This window comes from Carcharodon carcharias, chromosome 5 (genome assembly GCF_017639515.1).
Source record: "Carcharodon carcharias isolate sCarCar2 chromosome 5, sCarCar2.pri, whole genome shotgun sequence".
Taxonomy (NCBI): Eukaryota; Metazoa; Chordata; class Chondrichthyes; order Lamniformes; family Lamnidae; genus Carcharodon; species Carcharodon carcharias.
Genome location: NC_054471.1, coordinates 23,074,571 through 23,089,904, shown reverse-complemented (window position 1 = coordinate 23,089,904; position 15,334 = coordinate 23,074,571). Strand labels below are relative to the sequence as shown.

The 15,334-nt window shown below is 43.7% G+C and overlaps 1 protein-coding gene across 4 annotated transcripts in view; it reads left to right on the top strand.

The window, feature by feature from the left end:
- The window catches only part of susd4 (sushi domain containing 4), a 134,623-nt gene extending 119,890 nt beyond the window's left edge, over window positions 1–14,733 (top strand). For 2 of the 4 annotated variants that reach the window (XM_041188370.1, XM_041188368.1), the window contains exon 11: window positions 14,396–14,521. In XM_041188370.1, coding sequence (XP_041044304.1) covers window positions 14,396–14,424 — 29 coding nt within the window. In that variant the 3' untranslated portion in view covers window positions 14,425–14,521. Of the gene's footprint in view, window positions 1–1,650; window positions 1,740–14,395 lie in introns of those variants that run through there. The other 2 variants (XM_041188371.1, XM_041188369.1) reach the window with 2 other exon arrangements.
- Window positions 14,734–15,334: the final 601 nt, after the last annotated feature.

Below are 15,334 nucleotides of genomic sequence, written 5' to 3'. Positions count from 1 at the left end.
CCAGACCATCACCACCCTCTGGTAAAAATGTTTTTCCTCACATCCCCCCTAAATCTCCTGCCCCTCACCTTGAATTTATGTCTCCTCATGACTGACCTTTCAACTAAGGGGAACAGCTGCTCCCTATCCACCCTGTCCAGGCTCCTCATAATCCTGTACACCTCGATCAGGTCACCCCTCAGACTTCTCTGCTCCAATGAAAACAACCCATGTCTATCCAACCTCTCTTCATAACTTAAATATTTCATCCCAGTCAACATCCTGGTGAACCTCCTCTGCACCCTCACCAGTGCAGTCACATCCTTCCTATAATGTGGTGACCAGAACTGCACACAGTACTCCAGCTGTGGCCAAGGTTCTTTACAACTCCAACATGATCTCCCTACTTTTGTAATCTATGCCTCCACTAATGCCTCTGCTGATTTGCTTCCCTTGTACCTGTTAAAAGCCTCTTTTTTCCTTCTCATCGTAACCTGAATATCTTTGTGCTTGTTACTCCTTCCTATCACCTTAGAGGGAACCTGTTGAGCCTGTACCCTCCCCATTCCCTTTTTGAACACCCCCCACTGCTCCACTGTAGATTTCCCCACAAGTAGCTGTTCCCAGTCTACCTTGGCCAGATCCTGCCTTATTTTACTAAAATCCACGCTCTCCCAATACAAAATATATTTTTGAAACTTGTCTATTTCTTTGTCCATAACGAACTTAAACTGTACCATGTTGTGGTCACTATCACTAAACTGCTCTCCCACCACCACCTCAGCCACCTGTCCGGCTTCATTCCCCAGAATTAGGTCCAGCACTGCACCGTCCTTTGATGGACCCTCCACATATTGACCTAAAAAGTTCTCCTGTACACATTTCAAGAAATCCACTCCATCCAAGCCCTTAACACTATATCTATCCCAATTAATGTTGGGAAAGTTGAAATCACCTAATATTATTACCCTATTGTTATTGTTTTTACACACCTCCACAAATTGTGCACATATTTGCTCCTCAATTTCCCGCTGACTATCTGGGGGTTTGTAAGAAACCCCTAACCATGTGGCTGCCTCTTTTTTATTCCTAAGCTCTACCCACAAAGCTTCATTCGATGCCCCCTCCAAGATATCATCTCTCCTTACTACAGTAACTGACTCTTTAACTAATAATGCAATGCCTGCTCCTCTTTTACCCCCTCCCCTGTCTCACCTGAAGATTCTATATCCCGGAATGTTGAGCTACCAATCCTGCCCCTCCCTCAACTACGTCTCAGTGATGGCTACTATATCCTGCAGGATGCCCTACAGTTGACTTAAGGTGCTTGGGATGAGGAGGAGGAAAGAAAGATATGGAGGAGGGAGGAGAGGCACTTACTCAGTGAACCCTTTTTAGCAGTCCAGTCTCTGTTGGAGTCGGCCTGATACTTTTCTGCACCAAAGCCAGGATTAGGGAATAGAGAGAGAACGATTAAAAGGAGAGATTTTCACTCACTTGGGAAAGGAAAAAATAATGTTTTTCTCAACAAAATCTCTTCACTTCCACCCAGCACAGGTGGCATCTCCCAGTTGGCCCTCTCAGGTGGGTAGACTGTTTCCTGCTGTCTCTGCTGAAGGCCTATTCTGTGCTTTCTTTGATCTATTTTTGAACTTTTCGACTCCTCCACAGGTTCCCCATGATGGCCCATCCCCAGGAATCGTCTCCTTCCTCCATCGTTTCTTTTTTATATGGTTTTTTTTTCTCTCTCTCTTTCTCTCTCTCTTCCTCTCTCAGAACGACTTGATTTATTTTCTTTTGATACATTTTTTTTTCTCTCTCTCACCTTTTATGGGCTCCCTTTTTTTGGACTCTTGTTAGGGAAGGCTGTTTGGTCAAGTGGGTTCAGGTGGTGCTGCTCCTTGTGTGCTGCTCGCGGAGGTCTCTTACTTTCTCCTGCGCTGTCGTTGCCTCTTGTTCTTTCAGTACTGATGCTGGTGTTGGTACTGAGTTCAAACCCTCCCCTCTCCCTTTCTCAATACTGAAGCCTGGATTACAGATGAGAGGATTGCTAATAAGACATATGCAGGTGAGTAGGCCAGTCTTCTTGTTTCCTTTCACTTTGCTTGTATAATTCAATGGACAATATAATGGCTGGTCAGTCTTCCTGTAGGGCAGCCTCAAATTTTTCTTAACGCACATAAATACGAAATGGAGTAGGCCATTTGACCATTCAATTCTGCTCCAAAATCCAACAAAACCATGGCCCATCTTCTACCTCAACCCCACCTCCTCTCACTATTCCCATAACTCTTATTTCTCTAAATATCTAAGCCTATCAATCTCTGTCTTAAATACACTCAACATTCCTCCTCATTTCGGAACTAAATGGACAACCCCATAGTCTGAGGCTGTGCCCCGGTGTTCTAGATTCCCCAGCCAGGGGTAACAACCTCTTAGTGTCTACCCTGTCAAGTCCCTTAAGAATTTTATATAGTTTATTGAGACCACCTCTCATTCTTCTAAACTCCAGGGAATATAGGCCTAGTTTACTCAATGTCTGCACATAGGACAATCCCCTCATCCCAGGAACCAGTCTAATGAACCTTCATTACACTCCATTTAGGGCAGGTATATCCCTCCTAAACTAAGGAGACCAAAACTACCCACACTACTCCAGGTGTGGCCTCACCAATGTCCTACACAACTGTAGTAAAATCTCTTCAATCCAATCACTTTGTAACAAAAGCTAACATATAATTTGCCTTCCTAACTGCATGCTGCACCTACATATTAACTTTCTGTGATTTATGGACAATGACACCCAGGTCCCTCGGAATAAAAACACTTCCCAGTCTCTCACCATTCAAAAATATTCTGCATTTTGATTTTTCCTACGAAGCTTCACACTATGTCACATTGTATTCCATCTGCCATGTCCTTGCCCACTCCCCCAAACTGTCCATATCCATCAGCAGCTCCTTTATAGCCTTCTTATCACTTGCTCTCCCACCTAAGCTTGTATCAGCACCAAACTTGGATGTGTTACATTCGGTCTCCTTATCTATGTCATTGCAGATTGTAAATAACAGAGGCCCATGTACTGATCTTTGTGGTACCCTGCTAATTACAGCTTGCCAACCTTGCCATTTATTCCAGCTCTGTTTTCTGTCCATTAACCAATCCTCAATTCATGCAAACTTTCACGCCACACAAGTGCCAGACAATGACCATCTCCAGCAAGAGAGAATCTAACCATCACCCCTTGACATTCAATGGCATTACCATCGCTGGATCCCCCACTGTCAACATCCTGGGGATTGCCATTGACCAGAAACTGAACAGGACCAGCCACATAAATACTGTGGCTACAAGAGCAGGTCAGAGACTGCGGCAAGTAATTCACCTCCTGACTCCCCAAAGCCTGTCTACCATTTACAAGGCAAAAGTCAGGAACGTGATGGAATACTTTCCATTTGCCTGGATGAGTGCAGCTCCAGTAACACTCAAGAAGCTTGACAACATCCAGGACAAAGCAGCCTGCTTGATTGGCACTCCATCCACAAACATTCACTCCCTCCACCACTGATGCACAGTAGCAGCAGTGTGCACCATCTACAAGATGCACTGCAGCAACTCACCGAGGCTCCTTAGACAGCAACTTCCAAACCCACAACTGTTACCATCTAGAAGGACAAGGGCAGCAGGTACATGGGAACACCACCTCCTGGAAGTTCCGCTCCAAACCACTTACCATCCTGACTTGGAAATATATCATCGTTCTTTCACTGTCGCTGGGTCAAAATTCTGGAACTCCCTCCCTAACAGCACTGTGGGTATGCTCACACCACATGGACTGCAGCGGTTCAAGAAGGCAGCTCACCACCACCTCCTCAAGGGCAATTAGAGAGGGGCAATAAATGCTGGCCTAGCCAGCGACGCCTACATCCCATAAATGAATTTTTAAAAAATTACTCTCAATCTCGTGAGTCTTAATTTTGTGGCACCTGATCAAATGCTTTTTGAAAATCTACAACATACACTGGTTCCCCCTTATCCTTTCCACTAGTTACATCACCAAAAAATTCCAGAAGGGACATTGTTTGACAAATCTTTCATATATCTGTGTTCACATGGCTTATTCTTAGAAAATTATAATAAGATAGTAGAAAGATTGGACTTTGATGTGATATGTCCAGTGCAGTAGGTAAAGCGGAGTTATTTAAAAATCCCAGAGGGAAACTTTAACAACTGTCATAACCAATCATTTTAAGTGTTGTGTTTGAGATGCGACTCTAAACTCAGGAATCAGACCACCAGTTTGAGGTTTTACATTTAATGAAATCTAAAATGAAACATTTTATTAATTTACACAGGTTAAAATATATACACATGGCTACAAATTACTACTACCGTAACTTTTAACAAATTCCCAACTAATCTCCATTAAGGCAACAGCAACCCATAGATTTAACCAAAACACCAGGCAAAGTATTTTCACCTTACAAATTCAAAATTAGCCTCTTTTCACTGTGGAGCCAGTTGGACCGGTTGGAGGCTTACAGCTGCCTTTGATCTTACATTGCCTCTGCCTGCACACCTGAAAACTACTGAAGTTATACCTACCAGCCCAACTGATTGTTAATTCTCATTGTATCAACAACATCTTTGAACTTCACCTTTTAACAATGAAACCCCGTTCATTGTACCAACTTTATTAGTAATATAAACATATTGCTTGGTAGCTGCTAGAAAGGCATCAAGTTTTCACCCCACTCCTTGAATGCTCTATTCAAAAAATACAAATGCACGCTATTCTCTACATATCAAAACGAGTACATATCAAAGACTAGCTGGCTTTAATCCAATTAAGACACCCCCATAGACTAAACTCTATTTTAAAAGAAAAATATTTTCCAAAATATATACATTAATAGCTTCATGACATCCCCCTCCTTATCAAAAAATGAACCACCATACTTCTAAAAGACAGCTTCATTTTAATAACCCATCTTACACTATCTCCTACACTTATTACATTACCAGCTGCATGCATTAACATAACAATGTATATACACAGGTCCTTGGTATCAATAGAAAGCACTCCAGTTCAGTGTCCAGGTCTTTTTTTAAATGTCCCGTTTTCCTTTAAGCTTCAAGCTCTTGATAATGCATCTTCGAACAGATTTTCTCTTCCAGCAATATTTATAATACGTAGATTAAATGGTTGTAACAATAGACTCCATCTGAAAAGCCTTGCACTTTTGTCATGAAATTTGTCCAAAAGCTTCAAAGGATTATGGTCTGTATAAACAATTGCTTCTGATGAATCGTTTGCAACATAAATTTCAAAATGCTGCAATGCTAACACAAAACTCAAAGTTTCTTTTTCAATCATTAAATATCTTCTCTGTTGTACATTTAGTTTCCGTGAAAAATACCCTATCAGTACAGTACAGCCCCAATGCCTATAACGCTAGCGTCAATGGCCAATTTGAATTGCTTGGCATAATTGGGCATTGCCAACACTGGTGCCATAGTTAATACAGTTTTCAAACTATCGAATGACTTCTGACACTCCAGTGTCCATTGAAACTTCTTTTTTAATAGTTCAGTCAGTGGAGCAACCGCTTGGTTAAAATTTGGCACAAATTTCCAGTAAAACCCGTTCATGACCAGAAATCTCAAAACTTCTCGTTTTGTTGTAGGAACTGGAAATCCACAATAGCTTTGACTTCCGCATCTCTCGAAGCCACCTTACCATGTCCAATGGTATGGTCTACATACATAACTTGTGCTTTTGCAAATTCACTTTTAGCCAAGTTCATCACCATTAGCTTCTTGCAGTTGAGTAAATAACTCTTTCAGATGCTGTAAATGCTCCTCCCATGTCTGACTGAAAACAATTAGATCGTCAATATAAACCACACAATTGCTTAGACCCGCAATTACATTGTTTGTCAGTCTTTGAAATGTCGCAGCTGCATTCTTCATACCAAATGGCATTACTTTAAACTGATATAGCCCACTTGGCGTTACGAAAGCTGATATCTCCTTTGCTCTCTCCGACAACGATACCTGCCAATATCCTTTTAGCAAGTCAATCTTTGTGATAAATTTTGATTCTCCCACTTTCTCAATACAGTCGTCCAACCGTGGTGTGGGATGTGAATCTGCTTTTGTCACTGCATTCACCTTTCGATAGTCCACACACAGTCTTTGAGTTCCATCTGGTTTCGGTACGAGTACAACTGGCGAACTCCAGTTACTGCAACTAAACTCAATGATACCATTTTGAAGCATGAAATCAATTCCTTTTTGTACTTTGCTGGATTTAATCTACAAGGCTGTTGCCTCACTGAAGGTGATATTCCTATACATACATCATGTAAAGTTAAATATGTCTTTCCCAACTTATTTACACAAATATGTCTGTGTGACTGCAATAGCTTTTCCAAATCACTTTGACACTTGCTTGGAAGGTAACTCAATTTTTCATTTAAATTTTCAAGCATCCCCTATTATCTAATTTGATTAGAGGAAAATCAATTTCAGGGTTTTGCACTTCTACCTCTCTCTCATCATCCACTATCACTAACATCTCTTTTTGTTCCTCTTCCCTGTCAAAGTACTTTTTAAGCATATTTACATGACACACTCTCTGCTTCTTTCTTCTATCTGGCGTATTTATTAAATAATTTACTTCACTCAATTTCTTTTCAATCCTGTAAAGGTCCACTAAGTCTTGCATTTAATGAATCACCTAGTACTGGTAACAGAACTAATACTTTCTCTCTAGAAACAAAACTGCAAATTTTAGCCTTCTTAACCGTATTCATTTTCATCACTTGCTGTGAGATCTTTAAATGTCCCCTAGCCAACTCAAATGCTCTGTTCAATCTTTTCCTGAAATGTGACATGAAATCCAAGAGAGTAGTTTCTGAACTTTGACCCACCGATTTCTCATGAATCAATATCTGTGGTCCTCTTACTTCATGACCATAAATAGTTCAAAAGGGCTAAAACCAGCCAATGCATTAGGAACAGTGGAAAACAGTGGCAGAATCAGACAGAGTAACATGGATTTACGAAAGGGAAATCATGCTTGACAAATCTACTGGAATTTTTTGAGGATATAACTAGTAGAGTTGATGAGGAAGAGCCAGTGGATGTGGTTAATTTGGACTTTCAGAAGGCTATCGACAAAGTCCCACATAAGAGATTGGCTTGTAAAATTAAAGTGCATGGGATTGGGGGCAGTGTATTGAGATGGATAGAAAACTGGTTGGCAGACAGGAAACAAAGAGTAGGAATAAACGGGTCTTTTTCTGATTGGCAGGCAGTGACTAGTGGATTTAATCTACAAGGCTGTTGCCTCACTTCCCCCTCTCTTTCCCCCAACAGCAGGGATCGGTGCTGGGACCCCAGTTATTCACAATATATGTTAATGATTTAGATGAGGGAATTAAATGTAATATCTCCAAATTTGCAGATGACACAAAGCTGGGTGGGAGGATGAGCTGTGAGGAGGGTGCAGAGATGCTTCAGGGTGATTTGGACAAGCTGAGTGAGTGGGCAGATGCATGGCAGATGCATAATGTGGATAAATGTGAGGTTATCCATTTTGGTAGCAAAAACAGGAAGGCAGATTATTATCTGAATGGCTATAAATTGAGAGAGGGGAATGTGCAACGAGATGCACACCAGACGCTGAAGGTAAGCATGCAGGTGCAGCAGGCAGTAAAGAAGGCAAATGGTATGTTGGCCTTCATAGCCAGAGGATTCGAGTACAGGAGCAGGAATGTCTTGCTGCAATTATACAGGGCCTTGGTGAGACCACACCTGGAATATTGTGTGCAGTTTTGGTCTCCTTATCTGAGGAAGGATGTACTTGCTTTAGAGGGAGCGCAGCGAAGGTTTACCAGACTGATCCCTTGGATGGCGGGACTGATATATGAGGAGAGTTTGAGTCGATTAGGATTATATTCGCTGGAGTTGAGAAGAATGAGGGGGATCTCATAGAAACCTATAAAATTCTAACAGGACCAGACAGGTAGATGCAGGAAGGATGTTCCCGATGGTGGGGGAGTCCAGAACCAGGGGTCACAGTCTGAGGATATGGGGTAGACCATTTAGGACTGAGATGAGGAGAAATTTCTTCACCCAGAGAGTGTTGAGCCTGTGGAATTCGCTACCACAGAAAGTAGTTGAGACCAAAACATTGTATGTTTTCAAGAAGGAGTTAGATATAGTTCTTGGGGCAAAAGGGATCAAAGGGTATGGGGAGAAAGCGGAAGCAGACTATTGAGTTGGATGATTAGCCATGATCATAATGAATGGTGAAGCAGGCTCAAAGGGCCGAATGGCCTACTCTTCCTAGTTTCTATGTTTCTATGAATGTCTCTATTTTTAATGCTCGTATCCACCAGTCAAAATTACTTTGTTTTACTCTTTCAAACTCAACATAAGTTTGCCCAGGATGTTTTCTCATGTTCTTAAATTTCTGCCTGTATGCTTCAGGAACCAATTCATATGCACTCAGTATAGCTTTTTTCACCACATCGTAATTCACCGATGTTTCTTCTGAAATCGAAGCATTTACCTCAAGCCCCCTACCTAATAACTTAGACTGTAATAATAATGTCCAGTTTTCCTGTGGCCGCTTCATCTGTTTAGCTAGCTTCTCAAAATGAAATATAGAATTCTTCAATATCTGTTTCCTCAAACTTTGGAGGAGCTTGTACAAATTTAAACATATCCCCACTGGGTTTGACTCTGGAGACAAATCCTTCCTCACCTCCTGAAGTCTCTTTTCTAACTGCCAACATTTTCAGTTGGAATTCTCTTTCTCTCTCTCTTTCTCTTTCCTCATTCTCCATCTTCGCAATTTCTAATTCCCTTTTAAAAGCCATTTCTCTGTCCTTTGCTTCTAATTCAAGCTTTTTCATTTGTAATTGAAATCTCACTACCTCCAGCTGTGTCAAGTTTCACTTCCAACTGTAGATGCTGAGCTATACTTTTAACTAAAACAAAAACAGAATTACCTGGAAAAACTCAGCAGGTCTGGCAGCATCAGCAGAGAAGAAAAGAGTTGACGTTTCGAGTCCTCATGACCCTTCAACAGAACTGAGTGAATATTTAGAAGAGGGGTGAAATATTTTTCATGAGTCATGAGGACTCGAAACGTCAACTCTTTTCTTCTCCGCCGATGCTGCCAGACCTGCTGAGTTTTTCCAGGTAATTCTGTTTTTGTTTTGGATTTCCAGCATCCGCAGTTTTTTGTTTTTATACTTTTAACTATATCAGATTTCCTAGCTTCCACAGGTAATCCCAACTGTAACTTATCCGCCAACCCTGTTAACTTGCTTTTGGTTAGTTTCTCCAACCCAATGAGAGTTATCTCTTCTACTCCCAGACAAACCTTAGCAATTGCCCAAGCCATGTAGCAGTCTCACCACCTCTAAAATACCTCACCAACTCCCAAATTCAGAGTGCCTCTCATATTCGTAAGCTTAAGATCCACCAATTCCTAACCAGTCAAGGAATGAGAAATAGAGGGCTGCATTTTCCGAATTACCTGGAAAAACTCAGCAGGTCTGGCAGCATCGGCGGAGAAGAAAAGAGTTGACGTTTCGAGTCCTCATGACCCTTCGACAGAACTGAGTGAATATTTAGAAGAGGGGTGAAATATTTGTTCTGTCGAAGGGTCATGAGGACTCGAAACGTCAACTCTTTTCTTCTCCACCGATGCTGCCAGACCTGCTGAGTTTTTCCAGGTAATTCTGTTTTTGTTTTGGATTTCCAGCATCCGCAGTTTTTTTGTTTTTATATTTGGGCTGCATTTTCCGGTCAGCGAGCGGGGGCAGGGACCGCTCACACGACGTGTAAAATGACGCAGGGTGACATCGGGCGTGTGTCCCGACGTCACCGAGTGTCATTCCGATCTTTAGTTCGGCTGCGCGCTCACCAAACTGTCAACAGCCACTTAAGGCCTCTAAAAAAAGTAATTAACCCAATTAATGGACCTACCTGTCCAGCCTTAAGGTTGGAGGGCAGGCGAAGAGCCCAGGCAGCCTTCAGAAAAACCATGAAACCTCATCCAAGGGCAGGATGAGCTTTCATGAGGGACTTAAAATGTGTATAAAATTTTTAAATACAAGTAATTGACATGTCCCTGCTCATGTGTCAGTGTGACAGCTCAACCACAGGGCAGCCCTTTCCCCCCCTCCTCCAACACCCCTCAACCACAGGGCAGCCTTTACCCCCCTCCTCCAACACTCCTCAAGCACAGGGCAGCCCTTTCCCCCCCTCCTCCAACACTCCTCAACCACAGGGCAGCCCTTTCCCCTCCTCCAACACTCCTCAAGCACAGGGCAGCCCTTTCCCCCCTTCCTCCAACACTCCTCAACCACAGGGCAGCCCTTTCCCCCCCTCCTCCAACACTCCTCAAGCACAGGGCAGCCCTTTCCCCCCCTCCAACACTCCTCAAGCACAGGGCAGCCCTTTCCCCTCCTCCTCCAACACTCCTCAAGCACAGGGCAGCCCTCACCCCTCCTCCAACAGTCCTCAACAGTGTCACATGAGGGGACGTCAGGAATATTTTAATAAAGTTTTCAAACGTGAGCGTAGCTCCCTGAGGTGGCACTTTGCCTCAGGGAGATCTGTGCGCTCACTCCCGGCTCAGGGAATGCCCCCAGGCCGCACAGGGAGTGCACGGCACTTCCGGGCAGACATCATGCTGGGCGGGCCTTAATTGGCCCACATAAAATGGCGGTGTGCCACCGATTGGGGTTACCGATCGGGAATCTGCCTGCCCGCGCCTGCACCGGCACAACCACCGCAACAGGGGGGAAAATGCTGCCTGTGATTTATCCCGGCACAGCCCCCGATTGTTATAACTGATGCAGTTGGTAAAGCGGAGCTATTTTTGAAAATCCCAGAGGGAAACTTTAAACAACTGTCATAACCAATAATTTTAAGTGTTATGTTTGAGATGCGACTCTAAAGGGTGATAGTCGAGGGGTGTTTTTGTGACTGGATGTCTGTGTCCAGTGAGGTTCCACAGGGATCGGTGTTGGGTCCCTTGTTGTTTGTGGTATATATAAACAATTCAGACTTGAATGTAGGAGGGTTGATCAGTAAGTTCGCGGATGACACAAAAATTGGTGAGGTCGTAAATAGAGAGGAAGATAGCCTTTGATTACAGGAGGATGTAGAAGAGCTGGTCAGATGGGCTGATCAGTGGCAAATGGAATTTAATCCAGGTAAATGTGAGGTGATGCACTTGGACAAGACAAACAAGGCACAGGAATACACGATGAATGGTAGGACCCTGGGAAGTACCGAGGATCAGAGGGACCTTGGTGTGCGTGTCCACTGGTCCCTTAAGGTAGCGGGACAGGTAGATAAGGTGGTTAAGAAGGCAAATGAGACACTTGCTAGAGAATTGTATGCAGTTCTGGAATCCGCTTTATAGGAAGGATGCGTTTGCACAAGAGAGAGTGCAGAGAAGATTTACCAGGATGTTGCCTGGGCTGGAGAGTTTTAGTTATGAGGAGAGATTGGATAGACTGGAGTTATTTTCCCTGGAGCAGAGGAGACTGAGGGGGGTCATGATTGAGGTGTATAAAATTATGAGGGGCATAGATAGGGGAGACAGGAAGGAACTTTTCCCCTTGGTGGAGGGATCAATAACCAGGGGCATAGATTTAAGCTAAGGGGCAGGAGGTTTAGAGGGGATGTGAGGAAGAATTTTTTCACCCAGAGGGTGGTGGGAATCTGGAACTCACTGCTTGAAAGGGAGGTAGAGGCAGAAACCCTCATACCATTCAAGAAGTATTTGTATTTGCGATGCCATGGCATACAAGGCTATGGGCCTGGTGCTGAAAAATGGGATTAGAATAGTTAGGTACTTATTTGACCGACGCAGACTCGATGGGCCGAAGGGCCTTTTTCTGTGCTGTACACCTCCTTGACACTAATAAAATCAGGAATCAGACCATTAATTCTCGAGGTTTTACACTAAACTAAGTGTAAACATTTTATTAATTTACACAGGTTAAAATATATATACACGGCTACAAATTACTATCATAACTTTTAACAAATTCCCAAACTAATCTCCATTAAAGCAACAGCAACCCATTGATTTAACCAAATACCAGGCAAAGCATTTTCACCTTATGAACTCAAAATTAGCCTCTTTTCACTGTGGAGCCAGTTGGAGGTTTCCAGCTGCCTTTTGACCTCACATTGCCTCTGCCTGTGCACCCAGAAACTGCTGAAGTTTTACCTAGCAGCCCCCATTGAATGTTAATTCTCATTGTATCTACAATCTCTTTGAAGTTCACCTTTTAACAATAAAACACCATTCATAATATAAATTTTATTAGTAATCTAAACATATTGCTTGGTAGCTGCTAGAAAGGCATCAGTTTTCACCCCACTCCTTGAATGATCTATTCAAAAAATGCAAATGCACACTATCTCTCTACATATCAAAACTAGTACATATCAAAGCACCCAGACTAGCTGGTTTTAATCCAATTAAAACACCCCCATAGACTAAACCTCTATTTTAAAAGAAAAACATTTTCCAAAATATTATATACATTAATAGCTTCATGACAGTTGCTCATGATTGAGATTTTTCAAGACTAAGATTCTTGGTGTATTTTCAAGATATATGATAGGACAGGAAGAGGTTGAGGTCGAAGATCAGTCATAATCTGATAGGATGCTGAAGTGGTCCTGAGGGGCCACATGGCTTACTCCAGCTCCCACTTCGTATGTTATGAACTTGCTTTTATAAAACTGATTTCACAACCTCAGCACATCACAAAGTCAAAGGAGTTCTTCTGAAATGGAGTCCCTGTTGCAATGTTGGAAATGGCTCTCTATGACTTACTACTACGAGAGGGTTAAAAGAGTTTTGAGTACACCTGTACATGTGGGTGAGCCTGTGTGTAGGTTATATATAGAAATATATATAGCACGTCTGTGTGCGCATAAGCTGCTTTAATGTCATTGTATTCTACAAAGGATCCTGTTGAGTAAAGGGATAAATCCTATTATAAGATTGGTGAGAGACTGCCCCCTCCTTCTGGTTAATCGAGAGTCCCCGGAATTTGGTTTCACATATGTGTACAGCAAGAACTGTGGGCACACGACAGGGTGCATTATAAACATGGTGTAAGTTCTTCCTGAGGCACCGCCCATTGTAAGATGATAGCCACCGTCCACCAAGCCTTTTTTATCCACACTGCCCCCACTGGTGGCAGTTTGGTGGAAGGAGGTAAAAGACGGGCCGGAACATTGTGATAACCTGTCTTTGTGATGTTGATTGACGTCCAGGATACCGGCGATAATTTCCCTGCTCTTAAAAATAGTAACACAGGGGCCTGGATTTTAAGGCGGCACCACCACCACTGCCCCCCCATCCTGTCTACCCGCCCCCCCTCCGTACCAGGTGTGGTTTTGGCAGAGGGCACATAAAATATGACAGATGAGTAGCCTTCCCACTCACTGCCCCCGACCCAGTTTCTATAATACAGGGGGTGGGTAAGATGTTCACTAGCCTCCCCGCCCTTAGGGTATTCAATCCCTTAAGTAGTCAATTAGTGACCACTTAAGGACCTCTATTCACCTCCTCTGCCATAAAGTGGATGGTGGGCAAGAGTGGGAAGGCAGCCTCTTCACCAATGTTGGTGAAATGCCAGGAAGGAGGTTGGGCTACATCCTTTGGGGTGTGCCCTGTGTGTGTTGGGTCACCGCCACCTCTCCCCCAAGATTGTACCCCCCCATTTTTGTCTCCCCACATGTTCTCCAAAATCCACATCCCCACCCCCTCCCTGGCGTGCCTGATCTCTCCCCCCCACCCCCCAACAACCCCATAAGACCCGACTTACCTCTCTCTCCGGGATCCATACGGTGTTCTTCGAGTGCCCACTACTGAGCTCTGGCAATGTGGGGACTGCAAGAGCTGTCAGCCAATCAGATTGGTTGGTAGCTCTGAAGGGTTAGACTTCCTTCCACTTGGAGGGTGGCGCTCCCACTCTCTGCTTGCTAAGGCCACCTGCAGCATAATATCACTGTGGGGCAGCCTTTCCAAAAGTTGGTCAGTTTGCGATCAACTTTCCTAACTGTTGGAGTGGGGGTCGGGGGGGTGGTGTGGGGGGCGGGTATGGTTGGGGGCCAGCGAGATGAACCCACCCCACTGCCCCAGCCAGCCCAGTAAAATTCAGCCTGGACTCTTTCACACCCCAACTGAGAGGGAAGCTGGAGCCTCAGTTTAACATTTGAATAGAAAGATAGGCTTTCCAACACTGCAGCACTCCCTCATTACGGCACTGGAGTGTCAGCCAAGGTTTTTGCATAAGTCTGTGGAGTGGGACTTGTCAGTTCCCCTTTAATCATAGTCTCTGTTGCTGTCACACAGGAATCCCATTGCTGGAGGAGGACTCGTAGTCTCCATCACACCTACCGTCAGGTTACAACTGACCAACCTGCCATCTCATCACCGCATGAAGAGAGGGAAGCTGGGGCAGGTCCATTTCTATACAATGGATTATCAATCTATGCCTTTCTGTATCCAAGAGCCTGTGAGGAGAATTAACAAAACTCGATATATCAGAAGAATTATTTTTTAATCGCTATCTATTTTGCAGATGGCCAGAGCTCAGAGATGTGCTGCACTCCCATGTCTCCTTTTTAACTCTGCCTTTCGTGAGTGGAAGATTTCAAAAAGAAACGAGGAAATTAAAATTTTATCCAGCCACGAGATCTTAAAATAGCGGAAGGTTCTGATCAAAATGGGTGCTGGATATGAGAAATATAGATCAGGCACACTGTAATTGCAGGAGTGACTGTAGAGGGAGGGGGAGGGGGGGCGATGCATTCAGAGAACACACACATTTAGACCAACAGAGGGGAACATCAGAGATACCCGAGTTACAACAGCAGACGCCCAAGTAACGGCAGAGAGAGGGATACAGATCACCCACAGTAACACCACCACTGAGAGTCAACACAGTCCTGATTACTGAGGGTAAACATTCACTCCCCCCGGATTACTGAGAGTAATCACACACTCGGCCGATTACTGAGAGTAAACACACACATCCCCCAATTACTGAGAGTAAACACACATTCCCCTGATAATTGAGAGAAAACACATACATCCCCCGATTACTGAGAGTAAACAACCACATCCCCAATTATTGAGAGTAAACACACAAATACCCCAATTACTGAGAGTAAACACACACAGCCCCCGAATACTGAGAGTAAACATTCACTCCCCCCGGATTACTGAGAGTAATCACACACTCCGCCGATTACTGAGAGTAAACACACACATCCCCCAATTACTGAGAGT